This window comes from Dipodomys merriami, unplaced genomic scaffold, assembly GCF_024711535.1.
Source record: "Dipodomys merriami isolate MVZ:Mamm:240054 unplaced genomic scaffold, mDipMer1.0.p SCAF_5, whole genome shotgun sequence".
Taxonomy (NCBI): Eukaryota; Metazoa; Chordata; class Mammalia; order Rodentia; family Heteromyidae; genus Dipodomys; species Dipodomys merriami.
Window position 1 is genome coordinate 25,860,590 of NW_027206068.1, and position 26,125 is coordinate 25,886,714.

The window sequence follows — 26,125 nt, forward strand, 5'->3', positions numbered from 1 at the left end:
AAGTCCTACAAAGAAAACTAGACAGGTGATGATGTGGAGGAAGAAAAGTCTTCCACTGTCTATAGTGTTCAGAAAGACCTTTTTGAGAAGTTGATTTTTGAACTGAGATTTGAATGATGAGAATGAGCCATCATGTGAAGATCAGGGGGAAAAAAGTGTTGTAAGCTTTGGGAAAGAAAGAATTAACTTGACATGTCTGAGGTGTAGAAAGAATTTTGAAGGAAGAGAATCACAGAGGTCTTAGAAAGGAATTTTTATTTAATTCTAAATTCCTGGGCAGACCATTAGAGTGTAAATAAGAGTGTAAATAAGAGGTTAATCATTTAATGAGATTAATAAATTTACACCGATGGTTCTAGAGAATGATGCCTTAGAATGTAGTAGTTGTATACAAAGAGAGAAATGGAAGCAGAGCTGATAGGGTTTATTGATGGAGCTGAAAGGACAAAGAATAGAGTCATAAACCAGTGATTTCTAGGATTTTAAACTGAAAAATTGGATAGATGATGGTATATAGATGGAGAATAGTTTTTATATTGGAATGAACTAGAGACCATGGAAATATTTTCAGCAGAAGATTAGTACGATACAGTTTTATAATTTGAACTTTAAAAAATGTGTCAAGTGCCGGGCGCTGGTGGCTCACGCCTGTAATCCTAGCTACTCAGGAGGCTGAGATCTGAGGATCGCGGTTCAAAGCCAGCCCGGGCAGGAGAGACCGTGAGACTCCTATCTCCAATAAACCACCAGAAAACCGGAAGTGGTGCTGTAGCTCAAGTGGTAGAGCACTCGCCTTGAGCTGAAGAGCTGAAGGACAGCGCCCAGGCCCAGAGTTCAAGCCCCACGACCGACAAAAAAAAAAAAAAAAAAAATGTGTCAAGATTTTTGTTGTGTAATTTTAGTAAGACTCACCTAAATATTATCATTTTAACTATTTTAAGGTGCATAATTCAATATCATTGTGTATTTGCAATGTTATATACTTACTGCCATTGTCTAGTTTCAAGACTTCTTCACGATCCTAAATCAGAAGCCTTTATCCATTAACTGGTCACATCTGATTTTATGGATTGGAGGAAATCCAGTTACAGGCTTATATAACAATGCAAGTTGGTTGCTTAGATTAAGATGGCAGCAGAAAAAAAAATAAATTAAACGTGTATATTTTCTTTTAATTTTCTTTCTTTACCCAGCATGAGTCCTTGTAAATTTATCAAGTTAATGTAAGCTGATTTGTTTTCCTAGGTGTTCTTCAGATGATGCAGACAAGAATTGGGGCTTTACAGGGAGCCGTTGATAGGTACTGTTGTTAATTTTATAAGAATGAAAATATTTCTGTCTTTCAATATTTTGAAAATTATTTTATTTTCATTAATCTCTGTTTCCTCTTAGGATGAAAGTAAAAATTGTTGAGCCATACAATAAAATAGTAGCCCGTACTGCACAACTAGCAAGACTTCAGGTAGGTTCTCACTTTTACTTCTTTGTGCTTATGTTGTTTTCATAAGTCAACAAATTTCAAGAGGTTAAATACAGAAGAAATTGAGAGTGGGTACAGAAAGCTATAGAAAAAAGAAAAGTTTCAAGATACCATTTCACAAAGTATAAATTCAAAGTATTAAAAACATACTATTATTTTGCCTTTGCTTTTTTGATGGAGTCTTATTTCAGCCTTTAAATCAAATAATTTTTTCTCTTTCTTTGACACTATTGGGTTTTGAGCTTAGGGCCTTGAGCTTCCTAGGCAGGCATAATAAATACCACTTGAGCCATCTCTTACTCCTCCAGCCCTTTTTTGCCTTGTTTGTTTATTTATTTTTGTGCTAGTCTTGAGGCTTGAACTTAGGGCCTAGGTCGTTGTCTCTGAGCTGCTTTGGCTAAAGGCTATTGCTCTACCATTTCAGCCACAGAGCCACTTCTGGTCTTTTCTGAGTAATTCATTGGAGATAAAAGTGTCCTGGACTTTCCTGCTCAGGCTGGCTTTGAGCTGTGATCCTCAGATCTCAGCCTCCTTAGTAGCTAGGATTACAGGTGTGAGCCACCAGTGCCGGGTTGCCCTGTCTGTTTTGAGATAGGGCCTTGCTTTTTCCCTGTGCCCACTTTTGGACTGCATTCCTGCTCTTTATACTTTCATGTTGCTGGATAAGTGTATCTTGTCCCACTCACCTTTTTATTGGTCAAGATGAAGACTCTGTAAACTTTTTGCCTGGGCTTGCCTGGAATTATATTTGCCTCCCAACTAGTTAGAATTCATGTTTGAGGTGTAAGTCACTGTGCTTAGCTCAGTGAACTATTTCAGATAAAAAATACAGCAAGATTAAGGAAAATTCTCCTTAGTTTTGCCAGCTCTGTGTGTTACCAACTTAGCTCAGGTCTCCTCTGTTCATTATATGAAAAGGCTATTCAACCATCTGAATGAGGTTTTTATTGAAGCACAAGGGAGGCAGTATATGCCGCAAGGTTTTTCTGTTTTGTTTTTTTTTCCATAAGAATGAGAAGAATACAGCTTATATAGGTCAAAGGGATGGGCTCCCCTAAGCTAGCTCACACAGCATTTAACTATAAAATTTTAGGACTAGTTTCATGCTAGTTCTTGGCTCCTAGAGCTGGGGTTTGCACTCAGCCATGACAAGTGGTCTTAGAAATCGAAAAAGCTACTGCTGCAATGATGGCATGTTGGCCTGGTGTGGGAACCTCTTTAGCAGTAGTGGCAGTGACCTGCCCAAACTACACTTGGGCAGTGGTAGCTGTTGGCTAAGCTAGCCAGGAGCTTTGGGAGGCAGAATAGTTCTAGACAGCAGCTTCAGTCACCTGCAGAACAACAGCCTGTGAGCAGAAAAACAGAAAAAAGCTGGAAAATATTCTTCAATATCACTTTGGGCAAGTTTTGTATGTATCATTGTTTATGTGGACATAAATTTTTAATTTTCTTGAGTATGTATATTATTGAGAGTATCTCACTCATAAGATTATTCTATGTGTAGCATTTTAAGGAGTGCCAAACTGTTTCCAAGGGATCTGCACTATATTCCATGAAGTACTCTAATTTCTTGCCAACATATTTTTTCATTGATAGATCTACCTATTTGATATGAAGTATCTCATTGTCATTTTAATTTGCATTTTTCTAAGGATTGATGATACTAAATATGGTTTATCATGTCTATTTAGCCACTTATAAATACTTGTGGAGTGATGTCTTCAAATTCATTGCTGATCTTAAAATTGGGTTGCCTCTCACTTTGTGTTGGTCATCTTTCTATTACTGTAAAAAATATGTGATAATCAGCTCATAAAAAGAAAAGAAATAGCCTTTTTGCTCACAGTTTGGGGGTTTCTGCTCATGACTGATTGATCCCATTGCTTTGGGTTTGTGATGGCATAGCACATTATGGTGGGAGCATGTGGTGGAGGAAACCATTCACTTTGTGACTTGGAAGTAAAGAGCAAGAAAAGAGATCACTGGGCTCTAGCGGCTTTCACCTGTAATCCTACTTACTCCAGAGCCTGAGATCTGAGGATCGTGGTTCACAGCCAGCCTGGGCAGAAAAATCTCTGAGACTCTTATCTCCAATTAACTACCAGAAAACCAGAAGTGACACAGTGGCTCAAAGTGGTAGAGTGCTAGCTTGGAGCAGAAAAGCTCAGGGACAGCACCCAGGCCCTGAGTTCAAACCTCACAACTGTATATATAAAAAAAAGAGTTTGGATGTCTGGTCTTTTCTAGTAGTAGATATGAGATACTTTTAAGTTATTTTAGGGGTGCCTAAAACATACATTTTCTGACCAGTAAGGACTTACAGATATCTTTCTTAACAGCGAAATAAAGATGGAGCCTGTAATGCAGTCTAAAAATCATCTTTTCCTATACTTCAGTTTCTATTTACACTTTATTCTTTATCTACTCCTTTTGACTTTTGCTTACTCCTGCTGTGGATTAACCATCATTCTCACTGGCTCACTGTTCTGCTCACTCTACCTTTTGTCTCATTTTCACTTATTGCCAACTCACATTCAACTGTTTTTTACTTACCCAAGAACCAAGTTTGGATAGTTTTTATACTAGGGAGTGGCATTAACAATAGGGGACAAACTTTGTGTGGCTTCCTATCAGTTAGCCTTGTTTCCTGATCTAATCAGTTGTGGCCAAGTTTATGAAAGGATCATGTGATTGAAATGTGATAAATGGACCTTTTCAATCTGCTTTCCTGAAGATGTTTGTAGGCAGTATAAGTGTTCAGACCATTGTAAGAGTTCTTTCTAGGTAGTTAGTGTTTTACTTTTATCTTAAAATATGTATTAAGACGGGTGCTATGGCTCACGCCTATAATCCTAGCTTCTCAAGAGGCTGAGACCTGAGGACCACAGTTCAAAGCCAGTCTGGGCAAGAAAGTCCTTGAAACTCTTATCTCCAATTAAACACCAGAAAACAGGAAGTGGCACTGTGGCTCAAGTAGTAAAGCACTAGCCTTGAGCTGAAGAGCTGAGGGACAGCGCCTAGGCCCAGAGTTCAAGCCCCACGAGTGACCAAAAAAAAAAATTAAAACATCAGTGAGCTGGGGATATAGTGCATTACTTAGAGTTCTTGCCTAGCATGTGAAAGGCCCTCAGTTCAGTGCTCATCACTGCAAAGCTCAAAACAAAATTAAAAACTCCAACCCTCTCCCACCAGTGATCCCATGGTTAAATTTTTTTTTTTTTTGTCTGTCATAGGGCTTGAACTCTGGGCCTGGGCGCTGTTCTCAGTTCTTCAGTTCAAGGCCAGCACTCTACCACTTGAGCCACAGCGCCACTTCTGGTTTTCTTGTGTTTTATTGGAGATAAGAGTCTCATAGACTTTCCTGCCCGGAGCTGGCTTTGAACCATGATCCTCAGATCTCAGCCTCCATATAGCTAGGATTACAGGCATGAAACCCTGGCACCTGGTCCATGGTTAAATTTTAAGTACTGCTGTGTTTTCTTTTTCTTTTTTCTTTTTTTTTTTTTTGCTGGTCAGTGGTGCTGAGAAATGGAACCCAGGACCTCATGCATGCAAGGCAAGCGCTCTACCACTGAGCCACCTTCCCAGCCATAAGTACTGCTTTTTTATAATATTTTTTAAAAGATATTTTTCTTATTTTTACTCAAAACCTGGTATTAATCTCTTGACATTCTAATTTTACTGAATGAATTAACACAAGGATGGTATAAAATGTTAAGAAAAGTGATTATATACTTAGAAAATTGCTCCAATAAAATGAATTTTTCCTCTCATTTTCCTCTAGTAAGCTTTAAAATATTTTTATATTTGAAGGTGTAGCATGTTTTTAAAAATACTCTTTTATTGTTTTCTTTGAATAGTTGTACAAAGGATTTCAGTTTAACATGTCAGTTGTGTGTACATTGCATCTTATCAGTCATTCTTTCCATCATTCACCCTTCTTCATCTGTCCCATTTTCCCCATCTTCACAAATCTTCTAGTTCAGTTTGCTTGTATATATAAGGATGTTATGGCTGTATTCACCCACCATAAGTTTTTCATCAATGCCATTCTGTTCATTTTCTATGGTTATTTACATTTGAAAATTAGGGGAACTAATGTTAATGCTTAATCTTTCTCTTATTTGAGCTTCTAATTAATTTTAGTGCATATGGTATAGGAAAGCAAGAAATAGCTAGGAGGAATATTTTTGCCTTGAGCATAAGTTTCTATGATTATATCTCCAATTAGAAAAAAATGTACTTTTAAATCTTTTTTTTAATCCTTATTTCACTTTCACTTTCCATAAAGCCTTTTTTATTTGCCCAAAGCAGAAGTCTCTGGCTTCATTTATATACATGAATATATCACTTGAATTTAATTATCATCCCAAGGATTATCTTGTCTTAGTTTAGTAATAGTGTTTGCTTATGAATTACCTCATTTTTTCAGAGAAAAAAACATTTGAAGAGCTTTTTATCCTTTACCTAGAAAATTTAAATAAACATTATTGATGAAAATTTGAGTTTTTAAAATCCTCAACTCTTAGCTTTTAAAAACTTTTAATGTGTAAAAATATACAATAGCTTTCTTGATAAATTTTCTTTTTATCTTGTTATTCACCATAGTAAGTGATTCTAAATGGAGCAATTGAAACTTTCCAAAATTCTTTTTTTCCCTTTGTTTTTCTTTTCCCTGATAGAACTAATGTCCTTGTGCTTGCCAGACAGTTGCTTTACAACTTGAGCCACACTCCTGCCCATTTTGAATATGGTTTTGTGGTTATACTCTGGCTAGTATGGACTGCTCTTCCCCTATTTATGTTTTCTACAGATGTGTACTACCATACCCGGCTTTTTTTGGTTGAGATGGGATCTTGATCCTTCTGTTCCCTGCCTCCCAAGTAGCTAAGATTATAGACTTGAATTATTATACTGGCTGAATCCTTCCTAAATTCCTGATTCACAGAGAGTAGAAGTTTCAACTGCTAAATTTTATGCTTGTTTCTTATGCAGCTATCAATAATTGATAGGACAATTAAATGGATTTCAAGTATAGAGACTCCTATAGCAACATACAAGAATTCAAGGAATACTATTTTCCTAAACTATTTTTTAGGAATATTCTAGATAATGTATTTCAGACAACACAAATGATTAGAAAAATAGTAATTTAAGGACCTGTACTGTTAGGACTAGTAGTAAATAAAGTAGTAGTAAATAAAGTCTACAAAATGGTTTGTTATAGACAATTTACATGGAAAAAAATGTGAGAGCATGTGCCTATTAGCTATTTTCAGCAATTACATTTTTGTTATGGTATTTTTGGTAATTAGCTTTTTCTGTATATATTGTACAGCAAAGCAAATGGAATATTTTACAGTTTTAACTCTTGTCTCCATGCAAGGGAATTACTTTGAATTCTTCCTTGTCTTTAAGAACCAACAATTTTAGTGGAAGAAATAATATGCAGATGTAAACTAGAAGGTTAAATTAACACTCTGTACATTTGATTTTTATTTGGAAATATCAACATGAACTTGAGGTATTTTAACTTTATTTTAAAATAGTACAAGTCTTATATATCTATGCTTTATACATATATATGTGTGTGTATATGTATAATGTTAATCCAAGAATATTTTCTGTGTATTACTGAATTGTCAATGAATATTTATGCCATATTTTAATTCTGATATTTCTTGGCTATGTCTAAAGAAAGGGCCTAGAAGTGAACAAGACTGGTTTCCAGAATATACTCTTGAAATTCTGTTTCCTCCCAAAAGAAATCGGGACTTCTATGATTTTAAGTCTGTGGCATGAAATATATGAGGTTATCTTCAAACATTTTTGTACCAGATGCCAAGAAGTATAGATCAGCATGACCATTGGGTCTATGACAAGGTGTCTCAGGAATCAACTTGAATATGTTCTAGGGTAACAGATATTGCAGATTTAGACTGAACTCTTGGCTTGGGCGCTGTCCCTTACCTCTTCAGCTCAAGGCTAGTGCTCTACTACTTGAGCCACAGTGCTACTTCGGCTTTTTCTGCTTTTGTGGTACTGAGGAATTGAATCCAGGGCCTCACGCATGCAAGGCAAGGACTCTACCACTAAGCCACCTTCCCAGTCCTTAGCCCGAAAGTTAAATCATGATAAATCTTTTAGACCAGGCACATGATAAAATTGTTCACTCTCTAGGTTTCCCACTAGCCAAAAATCAGACAACTAGAACATCAGATAAGTATTTGAGCTGCATTAAATTAGCATTCCTCATATTCACAGCATTTATAATGATGGAAAAAACCCCCAAACAATACTCAGACTACACTAATTGTTCATCATTGGTAGATATTTGAAAATCCTTCCTTTTGAAAACTGATAAACCAAAGGGAAAAAAAGTCAAATATTTTTTTTTTTTGTGGTGGTGCTGAGGCTTAACCTCCTATGTATTTATTCTTACTTTTCTCTCTGAATACCATCCCTGGGCAAACAAATAGTAGATGAAGTTAAAGTTTCTTTTGCTGAGACGTTTCATCTATTAGTTAATAAAGATGAAGCAGTAGAATTTGAATATCACATTTTGCAATTACTTAGGTGATTAATGGGTTTTGACATGTAATATGTGTCTGCTAACAAGCAAAAAAGTGAAAATCATACTTGTGTTACAAATATACCACTACCTAATGATTAACCTTGCCAAAATATTAAACCTGAAGCTGATGAAGCTACCTACACCCACCTACTAATTTATGTGAAATATACAAGAATAACAACCTTATTAAACCTCTGTATGGGAATACAGTAAACAAAACACATTCCATGGGAAACCATGTAGGTCAGATGATTTAAGGTATTAAACAAATTGAAATTGAAAGAAAATGGTGAGGAAACCTTGTATATCTATATTTCAGTGATAAAAATGTGAGGGCTGAGAATGTAGCTCAGTGGTAGAGTACTTGACTACTATGTGGAAGGCCCTTTGATTTGCCAGCAATGCCATAAATACATAAATTAATAAAAGAAAATCTAAAATGGTAGGTAAAAGTAAGTAAGTTACTACCATAAAAAGATAGTGTTTTTTGAAATGGGAAGGCAAAGTATGATGAACTTTTGGTTGTTATCACAGTTGCCTATTTGTATCATAAAACTACCATAAGAAACAAGGAAAGGAAATTAATGGCAGAAAAGGCAACTACGTTGGGAAATGGTGAAAGTTGATGCCTTATGGATTAGCTAAGAATTGTTGACAGAAGATTTTATTGAATGCTGTTCTCAGAAGATTTAACATAATCTAAATAGAGAAACATTAAAAATTCTTAATAAGAGGGCTGCAGTGCTTAAAACGTGTGTGTGTGTGTGTGTGTGTGTGTGCGCGTGCGCGCGCACGCGCACGCGCGCGCATGTGTGCTGGTCCTAGGGCTAGAACTCAGGGCCTGGGTACTGTCATTGAGCATTCCTTTGCTCAAAGCTACTACTCTAGCCATAGCTCCACTTCTAGCTTTTTTAGTTACTTGCAGATGAAGAGTCTCACAGGCTTTCCTGCCTACTCTGGCTTTAAACAGCAATCATCAGATCTCAGCCTTTTGAGTAACTAGGATTAAGAAGTGTGAGCCACTAGTGCCTGGCTTAAAACTGGTTTTGAGGAGACAAATGTGGCAGGATGAATTTCATAGAGAATGAAAGCTAGATCTTAAAGATAGTGGTAAGCGGCAGCATTTGCTTTGTTATCTTTGCTTTGTTATCATTACTGAAGCTAAATAAAGATCATGATGTGTTGGTCACCCCATCTGCTCCCTTCACCTCCCTCTCCCCAGGAAAACTCTGAATACAGCTTCTGTTGTAAAGTATCCTGAAATATTTAAGTTTTTATTGTTTTTAATTTTACTCTGAATAGACTTAAGTAGGTTAAGGTTCAATACTAGATCTGGGAAGGAAAAGGAAATAAGAGGTGGCATGAAAGTGAGTTTTTTGTTTCAGTAAAATCTTTTGTTATTTATTGTTAGAAAACCATTGGGAAAACTGAAGTAGTCATGATTACTTTTTAATGATTAGTAAAGTTTGGAGAAGTTTAAGGCTACTCCCTGGGGCACTGAGAAAAGAGAAACTAGAACTGGAGGCAGTAGTAGTCGGAAGCCTAGCATACAAGTTGTCCACCGTGGTCTGTACATTGATATCACTTTGGTGTAAAACTGATTTAATTGGAATTTAAAAACCTGTCCACCTAAATTTAATGTGCGGTCAAAACTGAGAATCATTGGAGAAAAAAAACTGGTTTGAGACCGCAAAGAATCTAGGTTCTATAGTATCTCTATTCAGATTATCTCCCCTTGGGATAAAAATTTACTTTCTTGTAAAGGTATGGCACTTCTGGGTGTTTCCTGGGAGATTTGATATTTCTAAGGAATGATTATTTAGGTTTTTTTAATGGGTGAGAAACAAAAAAAGCATGAATGAATCTTTAGCATCTGCAAATGGACAGATTCACATATCAACAGTAAGGACAATGAAACTTCATGGGTTAACTTACTACTTATAATGTTGTGTTCTGTGAACAGGTTGCTTGTGATATGCTTCGGAGAATTATTCGCATTTTGTATCTCAGTAAGAGACTCCAAGGACAACTGCAAGGGGGAAGCAGAGAGATAACAAAAGCTGCACAGAGTCTCAATGAACTTGGTAAGTCCTTTGTGATTAAAATATTTGTAGAGGTTTGAAGATATTACTTGATTTATTAACTATGTTCTCTCCATTAACAATCTTGAAGAACAAATAAAAAATTGACTGGGTAGAACATTGTCATACTTCACAGAATGGATAAGTAAAGGTAGTTTGTCTTTTGGAAATGCTGTTTGATTTGAAAAGTTATCACATAGTATAAGTGGCTCCTTTCCACAAAGAGGTGTTTAAAATTTCACTTATATAGATTTATGTCAGCACCACCACACTTGTACAGTGCAGATCCATCATCTCCAGTATTCACACATCACTTTATGATCACACTTGTCCCCCTCCCCCGACCAGATTTTTTCTCTATCATTGTAGTTTTGTCTTAATAAGAGTATCACATAAATGGAATGATTAAGTATTTAACCTTTTGAGGGTGGCTTGTTCATTCAGCTTCATAATTCAATATGTTGGGAGTGTTAGGTTTTTAAAAAGAGGTAGCCGAGTAAGCACCATGCACGTAGTATTCAGGTAAGGGGTAGGTTTATTCAGTAGACTTGCTGGGACCAGACAAGATTGGCATTCCACGCGGCTGGCAAAAGAGAGCTGGCAAAAGAGGGCATCTGGCCCCGGGTTAGGCCTTATATAGGGTAGGGGCGGGGGGGGGGGGGGGCGCGGGAAAGGTGTGTCCAGGTAAAGGGAAGTGGGATCAGGTGGGAGAAAGGTGTGGCCACATCAGATTAAGATGTGACCTCAGTGGATGCAGATGTGACCTCTTCCAGGTGTCCCAGTTGCCTAGGTAACGCAGGTACTGGGCGAGGTCTGTTCGCCGTCCAGGAATGGACCTTACAGGGAGTACCAATAGTTTTCTACTATGTATATGCCAAAATACTAGTTTATAGATATAAAGGTTGTTTATTAATTCATTCCTTATAGGACATTTATGTTTTTTTCAGTTTTGGCAATAATGAATACACTGCTGAAACATTTGTGTATAGGTTTTCAGGAGAAATGATTTTTTTTAGGTGAAAATTTTCATGTTGATGTTATGCCTAGGATTCTTTATTTGTTCATTTACGAAACTTTTGCAGGTTTTGTTTTGGTGGCACTTGGGTTTGAAATAAGAGCCTTGTACTGCCTAGGCAGGTGTCTCCCACTAGAGCCATGTTTCTAGCTATTTGCTCGTTCTTTTTTCAGTCACTTAGAGAATAGGTACTTGACAGCAGGTTTAGTGTTTATGTTTTTGACTGTTAACAAGCTTTGAGGTCCACAGTGCATCAGTTCATAATTTTTCAGGGAAAATTTTGAATAGCTAGTGGATCTATATAGAATGCCCAACACCTGTGTTTTAATCAGGCTTTGTCCTTTTCTTCTTTACATGGTAATTTTTCTGAAGTGGATAGTGCTGGTACTTTTTTTTTTTCTCCCTGGTATTATGTAGGATTTCAACTCAGAGCCTTGCACTTGCTAGACAGGTGTCTACCACTTGAGAACATACTCATTCATTTTTATTCTCTTAGTTATTTTTCAGATGGGGTCTTATTTTTGCCTGAAACCAGTCCAAACTACAGTCTTTCTACCTATTCCATCTGACTAGCTGGGATTACAGGGGTGTACCACCACACCTGGATTATTGGTTTAGATATGGAGCCTTGGGTTGGCCTGGAACTGTATTCTTTCTCATATCTACCCTCCTGAGTAGCTGAGATTACAGTCATGTACCTCCATGCTAGTTACATTGTACTTTCTATAGATTCAGAAGGTTTTTGATTATTTACACCTGAAATATCAGGTCTATTTACTTTTGGTAGTGTACTTTGACAGTAGTTACGTGAAAATAACTTCACAATAATGTGTATGAGGTGTTCTTTTTTTGTTGTTGTTGGTTATGGGGCTTGAACTCAGGTCCTGGGGGCTGTCCCTGAGCTTGTTTGCTCAAGGCTGTCACTCTACCACTTTAAACCACAAGGTCTACTTCCAGTTTTTGGGTAGTTAATTGTAGATAATAGTCTTATGGACTTTGCTGCCTGGACTGACTTTGAACCACAGTCCTCAAATCTCAGCCTCCTGAGTAGCTAGGATTACAGGTTTGAGCCACCAGTGTCTGGCTTAGGTGTTCTTTCTAAATTTTCCTGTCTTTGAGATTTCAGTTACACAGTCATGTTGTAATGCATGTGCTATATTTTCACTGATGGAAGAAATGTATGATCCTAAACAAGTAATGCTTGAACATTTCAGTTGTATAATGTTCAAATATAGGCTTGTCTTTGGCTTATTCCTGGGCTGATATTTAGTATACTGAGCACATACCATATAAAAAGTTAAATTTTAAAGCAGTGAGTAATACTTGAATATTATTTCACAGTACGATCTAAACATAGGAGTGCAAAAATCTTAGTATCAACTTGCTTTATATCAATTTGCTTAATCACACTGAATTTTTACTTTTCAAAAATGATCTGTAGGACAATAGGTTATTAAACATGGATAAACAATTCTAAGGTTTATTGTGTTTATCACTAACAATCCATCATATTAAAAATAGCTAGTTTTTTTATTATTGTCATTATCTTCTAGAATCGACAGATGCTATATTCCTTAAAGCTGTTATTGTAGTAATATGGTGATGACTATACTCAAAGCCTTTTTAAGTATTAAATATTAAAAAGGTTTTAAGAAAATGTAGTTCATGGTAGAATTATCTCAGTGTAGGTAATTTAATTTAAAATTTTAAAGCCAGGCAGATTAAGTATGATTTATTATGATTAGTAAAACCATCATAGTTTGTATTTTACCCCTGTGGTTTCAGTCTTAGCATTGATAGCTAAAAAGGGGAAAAATAAATTTTCTGTGTTTAAAATTAATATTTTAATAAAAGTGATAGTCACTATTCCGGTTTTATATGTACACATCAAATTACATTTCTGTGGCTGGAGCATCTGTAATATTATTTATGCTTGCATCTGTGTGGTTCTACTTCTTGTTATATAATTGAACCCAGTAGGTGGGTGCAAAGCTAGTAATCCCATGAGGAAGTAAGTGAAAGTATTTTAATTGTACCACGTAAGGAGAGCACTGGGGAGAACTCCCTAGTGTATCCCTGAACACAGGCAGTATAGAGACTTTACTAGAGCTAGTTTATACTGGAAAGATTTGTCATTGCATGTATAGGCAGACACTTTCCTTACTTGACCTCTTGTAGTGTGTTGAAGTCAAAAGACAAGTATCTCACGGGCTGTATAAAATTACCTTATGTGCTGTGTATATGAAAGAGAAATGAACTTTATGCTACAATTTTGATTCAGTCCCAGGATTTTTTTAGTATGTATACGAAAATAAAATCCTAAGCCTAAATCATTCTGGTTCCAAGCATTTTTGGATAAGTGCCCTCAGCCTGTATCAATTTAAGACAATTTCCTGCCTCCCTCTCTCACTCCCTACATCCCTTCCTTTTTCCCCTCTCTCTGCCCCCCCCCCCCCGTCCTCTATCCTTTTCTTCCTTCCTTTCCTAACTTCCTTAGAACTTCTTTTTCTTCTCTCCTCCCTCCTTCCTTTTTTTCTTCCTGGTCTAAGTGAAATTTTGAAACTTAGTTTTGGTGTGAAACATTACTAGTAACAAAGAAGTGAACATACTATCTTCCTCTAATGTTTCCTCAGATCTCTTAGTAATTCTTCTGCAAACATTTACTGATTTACTCTGTCATAAAAGATTGTCTTCCACTTTAAAGATTTTTTTAAAAAAATATAAAATGGAATCATACCTTTTGTTCCCTCCTGTCAATCCTGGGGCTTGAATTTAGGGCCTGAGCACTGTCCCTGAGATTATTTTTCTCAAGGCTCGTGCTCTACCACTTGAACCACAGCTCCACTTCTGGCTTTTTCTGAGTAGTTTATCGCAGATAAGAGTCTCATATGTCATGTAATTTCCTTCCCAGGCTGGCTTCAAACCATAATCCTCAGACCTCAGCTTCCTGAGTAGCTAGAATTACAAGGTGTGAGCCACTAGCACCTACTTCATATCTTTTTATTTATTTATTTTTTTGGTAGAACTAAGGTTTGAATTCAGGTCTTACACTTTCTAAGCAGGTGTTCTGTATTCAAGTCATGCCTCCAGCTCTCTTTTTGGCACTGGTTATTTTTAGTTAATATACATTAGTTATACAATGGGATTTCATTGTAACATTTCCATAAACATTATATATGTATATATAAAAATGTATATAATTATGTTATTTGTAGTATATATAAATTATATGCATATATATTATATGTAATCTACCTCCTGGTCCTTCCTGAAACAATTTCAACAGGTTTCTTTATTCAGTTTCCATATATGCAAACAAATGACTTCAATCATATTCATCCTCATCCTCAGCATACTCTTTAGTTAGCTCAACCTGCTTTTGAGATAGGTTCTTTGCCTAAGCTTTGATCTACCAATTTTAGATTTCATCATAACTAGGATAACTGTGCACCACCACATCCAACAGTTGTTTAAAGAAGGATATCAAGGATTTTTCTACCTTGAATCACTGTCCTCCCAATCTCAGCCTCCTAAGTAGCTAAGATTAAAGGCATGAGTCACCAGTGCCTGCATTTGGAATCATACTTGGGAATTGTACTAGGTATGTGCTTTGTTTAGTTTCTTACAATCAATGTAATTATTTTGAAATGGACATAAATACTGAAATTTGTGTGCATCAATAGCTTATCACTTTTAATTGTAAACTAGTGTTCTATTGACGTATAAATGCTAGCTTACTCATTCATCCTAGAAGGACCTATGAGTTATTTTGAGATATTATACATTTAGTACTATTAACTTCTACATACAAATCTTTGTATCTTTTCATTTCTCTTGGTTAAATACCTAGGAGTAGAATGTATAGATCATATGATAGGTGATCACATTTAAGTTTTCAAGAAATTATTAATGTATTTAGAAGTACTTAGAATATTTTACATTCCTGGCATTAATGCATGAGAATTCTTCCTATGTTTTTGGCAGCACTTGCTATTGTCTTAATTTTAATCCTTCTTATCAGTATGTGTGTGGTTTGAGTTAATGATAAAGCTATTAGAATTAATAAAGGTGGTTAGCAAGACTCCAAGATACTAAATCAGTGTACAACTAGTTTTATTTTTATATGTTCTGTCAACACACAATTGAAAATTGAGGTTCAGAAATACTATTTATAAAAGTGTAAGACACATGAAATACTTAAGGATAAATTTCTTTAAAAACATACAAGACTACCCAGGTACCAGTGGCTCATACTCATAATTCGAGAATAGCAACTCAAGAGGCTAATTTCTAATAATCACTGTTTGAAGCCAGTGGGAACAGAAAAGTCTGTGAGATTCTCAGCTCCAATTACCACCCAAACGAAGCTGGAATTGAGGCTGTGGCTCAAATAGTAGAAGTGCTAGCCTTGAGCAAAGCTTAGTGAAAGCACCTAGGCCCTGAGTTCAAGTCCCAGGACTGGCACACATACACAAGTAGTACAAGACCAGTAAGCTGCAAATTACAAACTATTGTTAGGAATAAATAAAGAAAAATCTAAATATATCTTATCCATAGTTAATAGATTTTATATTATTAAAATGCTTTTTCTCTGATTGATCTATAGATTCAACATAGTTGCAATCTGAAATAGAGAATGCTTTTAGAACTTGACATACTTATTTTTAAAGTTTGACCTTAAATATCCAGAATAATTTTTAAGAGAAAAAACAAAGCTGGAAGATTAATCCTACCTGATTTAAAGACCTATTATAGACATATAGTAATCCAGGCATGGAGATGACAGTTACATCAAAGGAAAAGATCATAGTGTCTAGAAATAGACATGAACCCATATGAACAATTGATGTTTGACACATGATTACTACTTCCCATTTGTTAGGGCAGTAATTGTATATTAAATGTGCAAACCAGCAAACTTGTATTCACAGGTCACTTCATAAATTCTTAGCTCAGGTAGATCTCAGTCCAAAATATAGAACTAAAATATACAAAATATTTTAAAAATATAAACAAAGACATACAACTCTATCACTTGTATTAGGAGAAATACAACATGTTATAATTTTGACTTTATGTTTTTTAAGATGTTATCCAAAGCATAAATCACAAAGAAGAAAGTTGATAAATTGGTCTTTATAAAAATTTGAGGCTTCTTGGGCTGGGAAGGTGGCTCAGTGGTAGAGTGCTTGCCTCACATTCATGAGGCCCTCGGTTCGATTCCTCAGCACCACATCAGCCGAAAAAATCTGGAAGTGGCGCTGTGGCTCAAGTGGTAGGATGCGAGCCTTGAGCTGAAGAGCTGAGGGACAGCGCCCAGGCCCAGAGTTCAGCCCTATGACCAACAAAAAAAATAAAAAAATAAAAAAATAAAAAAATAAATTGAGGTTTCTTAAAGTGATACTGTTAGATTAAAATATATTTTTGCAGGAAGTCTATATTTGATAGAACATTCTTGTACTCAATGTATTTAAAAATTCTCATATCTCAGAACACAAATACTTTAAGCTGATTTTAGGCTTAATTGGCAAAAATAGGCACATAAATTTGAACACATAGTTTACTGAAGAATATTCATTATGTCTATGAAAGATATTCATACAGAAAGATGCTTAGCATCATTAGACATTAGGGAGCCAAATGTTAAATTCATACTATTATTGACAAAATTAAATTCATACTATTACTAACAGAGTAAGCAGAATTATTTTACTGCATATTTACATGTACTTTTTCATACAGGTTGCTCTTATGCAATGGTTAAAAAAGTAAAATAATGTTGGTTTTTTACTTTTCTGTAAGAAGAATTTTGTGTGTGTGTGTGTGTGTGTGTGTGTGCGCGCACATGTGTTTGTACATATGTATGCATGGTAGGAATTAAACCTAAGGCTTTGTGAATGCTAGGCAAGTACTCTACCAGTAGGCCATCCCCAACCTAAGAAGAGTCTTGAATTATAACATTAAGATGAACATTTAAATGGGTCTTACCACAAGGTGATAGCATTTTTTGAGCAATAGTAAGATACTTTAAAAAAAAGTTTTTAGTTTACTTTTAATAGACCATCTGAAAAGATCCCTACAAAATGTATATGTTTAATAGTTTTCTCAGAATTTTTTGAACAGCTGGATGAGCTGTTAGTGTAAAAAAAAAAAAAAAGAGCATAGCAGCTCCTTTTAAAATTCAGTTGTCTCAGGCTGGGAAGGTGGCTCAATGATAGAGTGCTTGCCTTGCATGCATGAGGCCCTGGGTTTGATTCCTCAGCACCACATAAGCAGAAAAAGCCAGAAATGGCAAGTGGTAGAGTGCTAGCCTTGAGCTGAAGAGCTGAGGGACTGTGCCCAGGCCCAAAGTTCAGGCCCCAGGACTGACAAATTAAAAAAAAAAAAAAAAAAGAAAGAAAATCCAGTTGTCTACTGTCAGTGTATGTGTATCAGGTTAAATAACAGGTTTGTTTATTTCCTGTAATATATTTCTTCTTTTTCTCTTGGTTTCTAGCTGTAATATAGATATTGGGGAAGAAATGAATGTACTTTTTGCTTCAGTATTATAAGTTAGTAAAATTATGCTGGGTACTCCTGGATTTGAATATTTAAATATAGAGATAAATGGAAGATGCAAATCTGTGCTATTTAGAATTTAGCTAGATGGTTCTTTGCTTGCACATTTATTTCTGTGACCTGTTAAGAAACTCCTTTTGAACCTATTTCCTTTATTACTTAAGATTTCATTTCTAAAATTGTAGTATTTGCTGTAGTTTTCCTAGCTACTCAGGAGGATGAGATCTGAGAATCACAGTTCAAAACCAGTCTGGGCAGGAAAGTTAGTAAAAAGCTGGAGTGGAGCTGTGGTTCAAGTGGTAGAGTTCTATCCCTGAACACAAAAGCTTAGGTTCTGAGTGCGCGCACGCACGCGCACGCACACACACACACACACACACACACACACACACACACAGTTATGTAGTTGTGTTACTTATATAGGGAACCCTCAAACTCTTCTAATTCTTTATAAACTAAATAATTGTTTAAATTGCAGTTTTCTTACAGTGTTATGAAAGGTACTAAAACACTAAAACCTCTTATTCCTATTGTAAATACATTTTGGTGCCTGTTTTCTGACCTCCCCTTCTCTTCTCTAATGAACACTTTTTTACTCTCTACTAAGATGAAGTTAACTATTTTAGCTTCCACATATGAATGAGAATATGTGGTATTTTATCAATGCCTATGTTAAAAAGTTTTCTACTAATACTTGTTAGTCTTATACCTAATGGGTTATTTTTATTTCTTAGTAAACTATTATGAAAATATTCATCTTTTTTGTTTATTAAGTACTCTTATGATTTTATTTTTAACCCATCTGCTAATTATTTTGATATTATTTGCACACATAGAAACCACATCTCACAGTTCTTGGTAGTACCATCTACTGTCACCTGAAATATAATGTGACATGTGTTTTTTGAAGTTGTGAGACTTGGTGACCCTAAGAATGGTCAGCATATAACTTCAGGTTTTTTATTGTTTAGCTATTTCCCCAGTGCCATTCAATGAATAATCTATCCCTTTACCACAGATTTGGAGTATTCATTATTTCATAATACTTTCTTTTAGATACAGGTCTTTTATGGATTTTATGTTGCATTTCAAATAGAAATCTTTGATTTTTTTCCTTCTAAAAACTTGGGATTAATTTTTCCTTCATTTTATTTTTTTACTATTTGCAGTTAGATTTTCCAGTGTTTTCTTTCTTTTCGAGATTTAGGTAAGAAAGAAATACAATGTATAAATTTTCTATTGATGTAGTTTTGAGACTATCTGTATAATTTGCAGAATATCTCTGGTTCTATATTAGAACAATATTGAGCCATCATCCACTGTTTGTATTACTTTCTGTATTATGTTGTTGTTTAGGTCTCAGCAAAGATAGTCTGATGGAGGATCTACTGTAATCCAGAGGATAAAAATAAGTGAAATTATACTTTAGGAAGAGAAATGGATGTGTGAAAGATTAATAGCTTCTGGCTTGATCTCTAATTTACAGTGGTCTAGGTATTAAAGGCCTACATTATGCTTCTAGAAAGTGAGACTATGTATGCATACATATATTTATGTATCTATATATATTAGAAGCTTTCACATAGAGTTTAAGACTAGGAAGGCATTCATTGCATTTAGGGATTAAATCATAGGTTTATTTTTGGGATTGCTTTTTGCCTGATAAAACATGAGACAAACCTACTTTCATGCTTTATCTCTTTCCATATTCATAGTCTGAGTACTAGCCATACAGACATATTCTTGGTCTGGAAACTGTTTTCATGCTCATTCATGTTGTGTCTCTGCCTGATGGTGCTCCTCTTGCCGTGATGTTATCAGCAGTCTCATTTGTCATTCAAAGTTCATTTCAAATGCTCTTTCCTTTCATTCAAGTACATGTGCTCCTTTTCCCATTTGTTCTTTGTAGTCTTATATTTTCCCTTGGATACTGAGGTTGGCCAGATAACAAGTATGTCTTAGCACCACCACTTTTGAAAGCATATACAAGGTTTTATGAAGTCATCACATTTGGTATGAGGGCTGAGGGCTGTAGTAATGAACCATTTAAAATTCTTTTGTAAGTCTTTTTAGTGCTTACAAAATAACAGAATTATATATTCTAGTAACTAGGAATTATCATTTGTGATATGATTTTATTAGTGCTTACAAAGTAACCTATATATTACAGTAAACAGGGCATTTGGTAACCACCATTTGGTAGTCAGGGTGTTTTGTGAATGTATTAAGTCCTGAGATGTTAGTTATTTGTTATTTTTAGAAACATTTTTGTAATTAAAAAATAGCATTGCAAAACCAGTAAGCATATTTTAAGATAAATGGAACTAATAGAAAAATACTGTATTTTAAAAAACAGTTTTTCATCTTATTTCTCATTTATTAATGGATAGAAAATATTTGTATGGCATCTTAACATGTAGTTCAGAACCACTTCATTTCTTTTCTTTCTTTTATCTCTAAATTGTATCTGCTCTAACTGTATCATTGAGTCAAGAGTAGAACAATATTTTAATGAAAATCAGAAATTTCAAGCAAAGAAGGTTTTTGAAAATTGAATATTTAGCTTGTCATTTCACAATTTGTTAGAGCCACAGTTTGTTAAAATACAAGGGTAGGGGACATTCTAGAGATGTTAATTTTTACTGAAGCTCAGAGAGCTATTCAGATTTATGGCTTGTGCATAGTCATCTCTCTGCCAATAATTACTCTTGAGAATTTTGTTGGGAGAGAATATTTCTGGACTTCCCTCCTTGCCCCTTCTTCCTCCTCCCTGCCCAGTCCTGGAGCTTGAACTCAGAGCCTGGGTACTGTCCTTGAGCCTCTTTGTGCTCAAGGCTTGTTCTTTACCACTTGAGCCACATTGCCACTTCTGGCCTTTTCTGTTTATGTGGTACTGAGGGATCGAACCCAGGGCTTCGTGCATGCTAGGCAAGCACTCTACCACGAAGGCACATTCCCAGCCTCCTAGACACTTTTTCTGAAAGCCAGCCAGTCTGTGTATTTCTTTTATTTAGTGAATCTCTGAAGGTTGGGAAATAAAGGAAGGAGTAAATATATTCCAATGACCTGAGAACCTGTTTTTAAAAATACCTGTCACTCCATTTCACTGACCCCTTACATGTGTTACAAAATGGTTGAGATCCACTATATTAATATTCTAAAATTAGTTTTTAGATTAAACCAGAATTATTGAGGATTTTATGTCTGGCTACTTTGGTGGGTGTTGTTGTTTTGTTTTGTTCTGTAACAGGGTTTTTATATGTAACCTAACTAGTCTTGAATTCATATTTCTCCTGCCTCAGCCATTCCAGTGTTGGGATTGTAGGTATGTGCCAACAATCCTGATTATGTCTGAGCAACATTATATTATTTGTTTCCATGCAATTCTTCTTACTCAGTTTTCCTTTGAGTTATACATTGAGGATAATTATAATCAGCCTTATGAGTTTTCTTATTGCCTCATTGTTTGGGCTCTTTTTAAATATTCAGTGATATAAAAGCAATCACATAAAACTTAGATTAGTTTATAGTTGTAGAAAACATGATTTATATATTATGTCTGAAAAAAAACCATGGAAGACGCTGCTTCTGGCCTTGGAACCAGTAATTGTTAGGGTGATTTTAAGTTTTTAAGCTTTAAATTTTACTAATTCTGAATCAGGTAATTATCTCCCATCTTCTTTTTTTGGTTAGCACAGGGAAAAATTTATAGCGTAGGGCTTATAAAAATGATGGGCTTAAATGATAAATACTTACATTTCTATTTCATGTTTCATTTGTATTTTGAGACAAGATCTCACTGCATAGCTGAACTAATGATTCTTAGTAGGGCTGGGACTGAAGATATCCAGTATGCCTATCTCATATAGGGTGGGCAGGCCTCCTGTCCTCCCTCCCTCCCTCCCTCTATTCTCTTTTTTCTTTCTCCTTTTTCCCTTCCCCACCTTTCTCTGTCCTTATTCCCTCCCTCTTTTCTCCCCTTTCTCCCCTTCTTTCCTCCCTTCTCCCCTTTTTCTCTCTTCCTTTTTCTTCTTTCTCTTTTCCTTTTCTTTCCTCAGTACAGAAAGAAAAAAGGCCTCATGCTTGCTAGGCAGATACTTTGCCACCTATGCCTTTTTTGCTTTAATTATTTTTGATTTTTTTAAAAGTCTCAATTATCTTCTATGTAATATAGCTGTAAACACTACTCTTTTTTTCTTGAGATAAATCTCACTAATGTTTTCCCTTGGGCTGATCCTCCCAATTGTTGTCTGTAAAATATCTGAGATTTTAAGTGTATACCGCCATAACTGACTCATACAGGGTTTTATGGTTTTGTTGTTGTTTTTATGCTTGGCATCTTCCCTACTCTGATTTTGTTACTTACTTTCTCATTTAGTTGAGTCATATCTAAAATTGTATGATTTTTAAAGTTTTCTTACCTTAGTGCACCTTAACCTTGTATTCTTGTATTCTTACTTGTATTCTTGTATTCTTGTATTCTTACTAACTTGTATTCTTACTAACTCCTTTTAAAATGAAAATATTTTAACTTAAAAATTTCACTTACCTAATAACCTACTGACATTATAGTTTAGCCTTAGGCAAATTCAGAATACTTACATTAACTTCCAGTAGGGCAAAATGATCTTAAGTCCACTTATCAGAAAATCGTTGAATACCTCACTTAATTTATTGAATATATCTGAAAAATAGTGACAATATAATATACTGTAGAGTGTTGTTAAATATGACAGTTACAAATTTTACTTTTCTACTATGTTTTGTTTTTGGAATATACAATCTTTGGAGGATCTTACTGATTTTGTAAATCTTTGTTCCAAGAAAAGTAGACATATATACACCTATGAATCCTGCTTCCAGTTTCAGGGTCTTACCAGATCATGACTGGACCACAATCTATGTATTTTTTAGGCTTCATATTATAGCTAAAGTAACAGGCATATGACACTGCACCCAGCTAATATTTGAGATAATTTAATGATGAGTAATGGCCATATAATTGGTTGCATGAAATACAAGTTTTTTTGTGGTATTATGTTTCATGTTTTGTACTGTTTTGTCTTTTTAATGTGTATGGATGGTTTTTAAAGGAAACATTTTTTTGCAAATAAAAGTTTTCTCTGTAAGAGGCTAAGGTATTGCTGGATTATAATGTATGCAGTTCAATCAAAATTTAAAATAGATTAAGTTTTAATTTTTTTCTCAAGACAGTATGATTTGAATTGAGTTCAGAGCTGCATTTGTGAGTTATCCAAATGGTCTACTAGCTTGTACCACTATTTCTAGCGTTAAAGTAGTAGTTCTTACATATTTGAGCAAACAAATCACCTGGAAGTATTTATTAAAAACATTTTTTAATTGTTACAATCTAAGAGATTTCCTGGTGGGGAGCAGGAATAGGCATTTTACACAAGTAGTGTAGAAGACTGTGACAAAGGTTTACTACATTCTGAGAAACAGTGTTTTAAGTAAGGTAAAAAAGTAGAGTCAGAAGTTTCACTTACTCATTTTCTATTTCATGAATGTTTAATGATGAGTTAGTGTGTATTAGATACTTTTGGGGGAAGCATTATGAAAACATACATTAGTATAATGTATTTTAGTAGGTGAATTTATGATCGTTTTCTAAAGTTAGCTATAGTTTGCTGGCATTTTGCTGTAGCAAAAGAAAAAGTAAGTACTTTTTTAGAATTAGAAAACTTTTAGTATAGAATTATATAAATTTGATTTTTTTATATTTTCAGTGGTCATAAGGCATGAGTATAAGCAAGAAATACACATCTTGAGTTCTCTATTCACTCAGTATAGTATGCCCAATTAAAATACCCAATAATATTACTCTTTGTCTCATGTTTATCTGCAGTCCTGTTTATATTTCCCATTCTTCCAGCAGTCTGTTTAATATGGGTAACACACGTATTTGTTAGCATTGTCATTAAAATTTTTATTATAAATTAAAATGGTATGTTTTCCATTTGTTTCTAGTATTATATGGCTTAGATATCTGAGGAGAAACATTTTTTTTTCATAACTTTGTTAGCCTGTTTGCTACGTTTTCTTTTCATCCTGAAAAATTGGTAGATGTGCCTTGGTAAGTGTGTCATGCTTAATACCTCTCAGAAAAATAAGACATATCACTTTAATGGAATGGGTGTAGAAAATGACCTTGATCCCAGACAGACTCAATTCTCCTTTATCTTACTTGATGCTTCAGGGTTTGTTAGTAGTAGAGATTTAATGTTGGTGGCAGTGACAGGAATGACAGCCCTTTTTACCACTTGCTGGTGGAAGCACAAAGCTATCACACTTGAAAACCAGGTTACAGCTTATTGGGGTTTGAAAACTTCTGTGTGGCTAGAATGATAGAGATACTAACGGTCATGTTCACATTTGTTACTGTGAAACAAGGGAGAAGTATTGCCATTAAATTTGCCTGTCTGTTCCTCACACAAAAATGAATATTCCTTAAAAGATAATCAGTTTTATATGACCCACTTTCCCACTTTTTCCTTACCTTAATATTATTGTGTTCCACACATTGACAAACTACTTTCATAGTCATTTATTCTTCTTAGGATGCAATGGCTATTATTATATTCTTCCTATGTTCAGTCTGCCAACTAGAGTGTCTTTCCATCATTTTGAATAATTTTTAGGGAAAGGTTAGTATTCAAATTAGTTTTCTTCTGTGAACTCTGATCCACAAATCAGAGTTGGCTAAGAATCTTTGAGTAGTTTAAATCTTTTTTCAGTCTTATCTGGGTTTCATTATTCCTTTTTCTCTTAAAATATCATCTGGGCACTACATCCTTTTCTCCTCTAACATTTAGTACAAGTCAATTCATGTAGAATTTCTTTGGAGTTCTTGTGGTTTCCAAATGAATTTGAATTCATTCAGGCACCCATCGCTGAGATATAATGAAAATAGTCTCCAAAACTTTTAGTTTTCTTATTCCCCATTTTATTTGCAGGTAAGAAGAAAAGAAATATTTCAGGTTTTATTTCTTGGTTCTTGTTTCTATTCAAATAAATGTCTCACTACAGTTACCAAACTAAGAACTATAAACATTTGTTACATTTTTCAAGATGATCTTTAATATAGAGTGAAGCAAATTTCCAAATAAAGAAGTTTATAAATACCATCTCTTAGAAATATTACTGTCTTTAATTTCCTTTTCTTTTTTTCTTTTTTTTTTTTTTTTTTTGTCGGTTGTGGGGGCTGAACTCTGGGCCTGGGTGCTGTCCCTCAGCTCTTCAGCTCAAGACTAGCGCCCAACCACTTGAGCCACAGCGCCACTTCCAGCTATTTTCTGCTTATGTGGTGCTAAGGAATCGAACCCAGGGCCTCATGCATGCAAGGCAAGCACTCTACCACTACCACTGAGCCAACTTCCCAGCCCCCTGTCTTTAATTTTCTTATTTAAAATGATTCAGCATTAACAGAGAACAAGGAAGATATATATAGTGAGTTTGATGACTGTTCATATTGAGTAATTAGGAGGAAAAGCGAGGAATGGTGTTTGTGTTTTTCTGCTGCATATATGTTTGTGTTTTTCATTATGTGTTTGGAATTTTTTTTTTTTTTTTTTTTTTTTTGCTGGTCGTGGGACCTGAACTCTGGGCCTGGGCACTGTCCCTCAGCTCTTCAGCTCAAGGCTAGCACTCTACCACTTGAGCCACAGTGCCACTTCCAGCTTTTTCTGCTTATGTGGTGCTGAGAAATCGAACCCAGGGCCTTAGGCATGCAAGGCAAACACTCTACCACTGAGCCACCTTCCCAGCCCTTAGAATTTTTTATGTGTTACTCAATGAGATCATCAAGCAATCGTTACAAAGTACCAAGGGGAAGAGATGCAAGAAGAGCCTCTTTGGGGCACCTCCCCAAATAGAGAGTCTCCTGCTTTCCTTTCATAGCTTTCCTTTCACTTTCACATAAACTTATTCTGTTTACCTTGAAAACAAAGATGTGTTCAATATGAGAGTAAACAGAAGGTTCAAAGTAGATAATTTTAAATAGTTTGAAATTTTTATTTTGTATAGTTTCCAATAATGAGATTACTTTTGAATCATGGTTTTTTTTTTTTTTTTTACTTTACTGAATTTCCTGCTTTCATAAAAATTTCTTTTGGTTTTGCTCTTATTATCCATGTGCTTGTGCAAACCGTAAGTGAATAATTCTTCAATTATTGAGGTCCTTGTCTTGGTAAGTAAGCTGAGATCCACAATTGAAGACAGAATCAGTAGGGGTTTTCAGCTGACCAGAAGGACTATTGTTGGAAACAATTGAAGGGTTAAAAATGGTGGAAGGAGGACTATAAGACACTACATTGTCCTCATTAAAAAATAACTAAGTTCTATTTGTATATTAGTATTTCACTAAAATTTTTGGAAGGTCATTTTTTATTATATTTCCT

At 35.1% G+C, this 26,125-nt stretch overlaps 1 protein-coding gene across 1 annotated transcript in view; it reads left to right on the forward strand.

Annotated features, from left to right (window-relative positions):
* The window catches only part of Cog5 (component of oligomeric golgi complex 5), a 207,024-nt gene that overhangs the window by 11,826 nt on the left and 169,073 nt on the right, over positions 1 to 26,125 (forward strand). Inside the window, exons 4-6 of the mRNA XM_069996235.1 lie at positions 1,246 to 1,300; positions 1,393 to 1,462; positions 10,018 to 10,138. Coding sequence (XP_069852336.1) covers positions 1,246 to 1,300; positions 1,393 to 1,462; positions 10,018 to 10,138 — 246 coding nt within the window. The remainder of the gene's footprint in view (positions 1 to 1,245; positions 1,301 to 1,392; positions 1,463 to 10,017; positions 10,139 to 26,125) is intronic.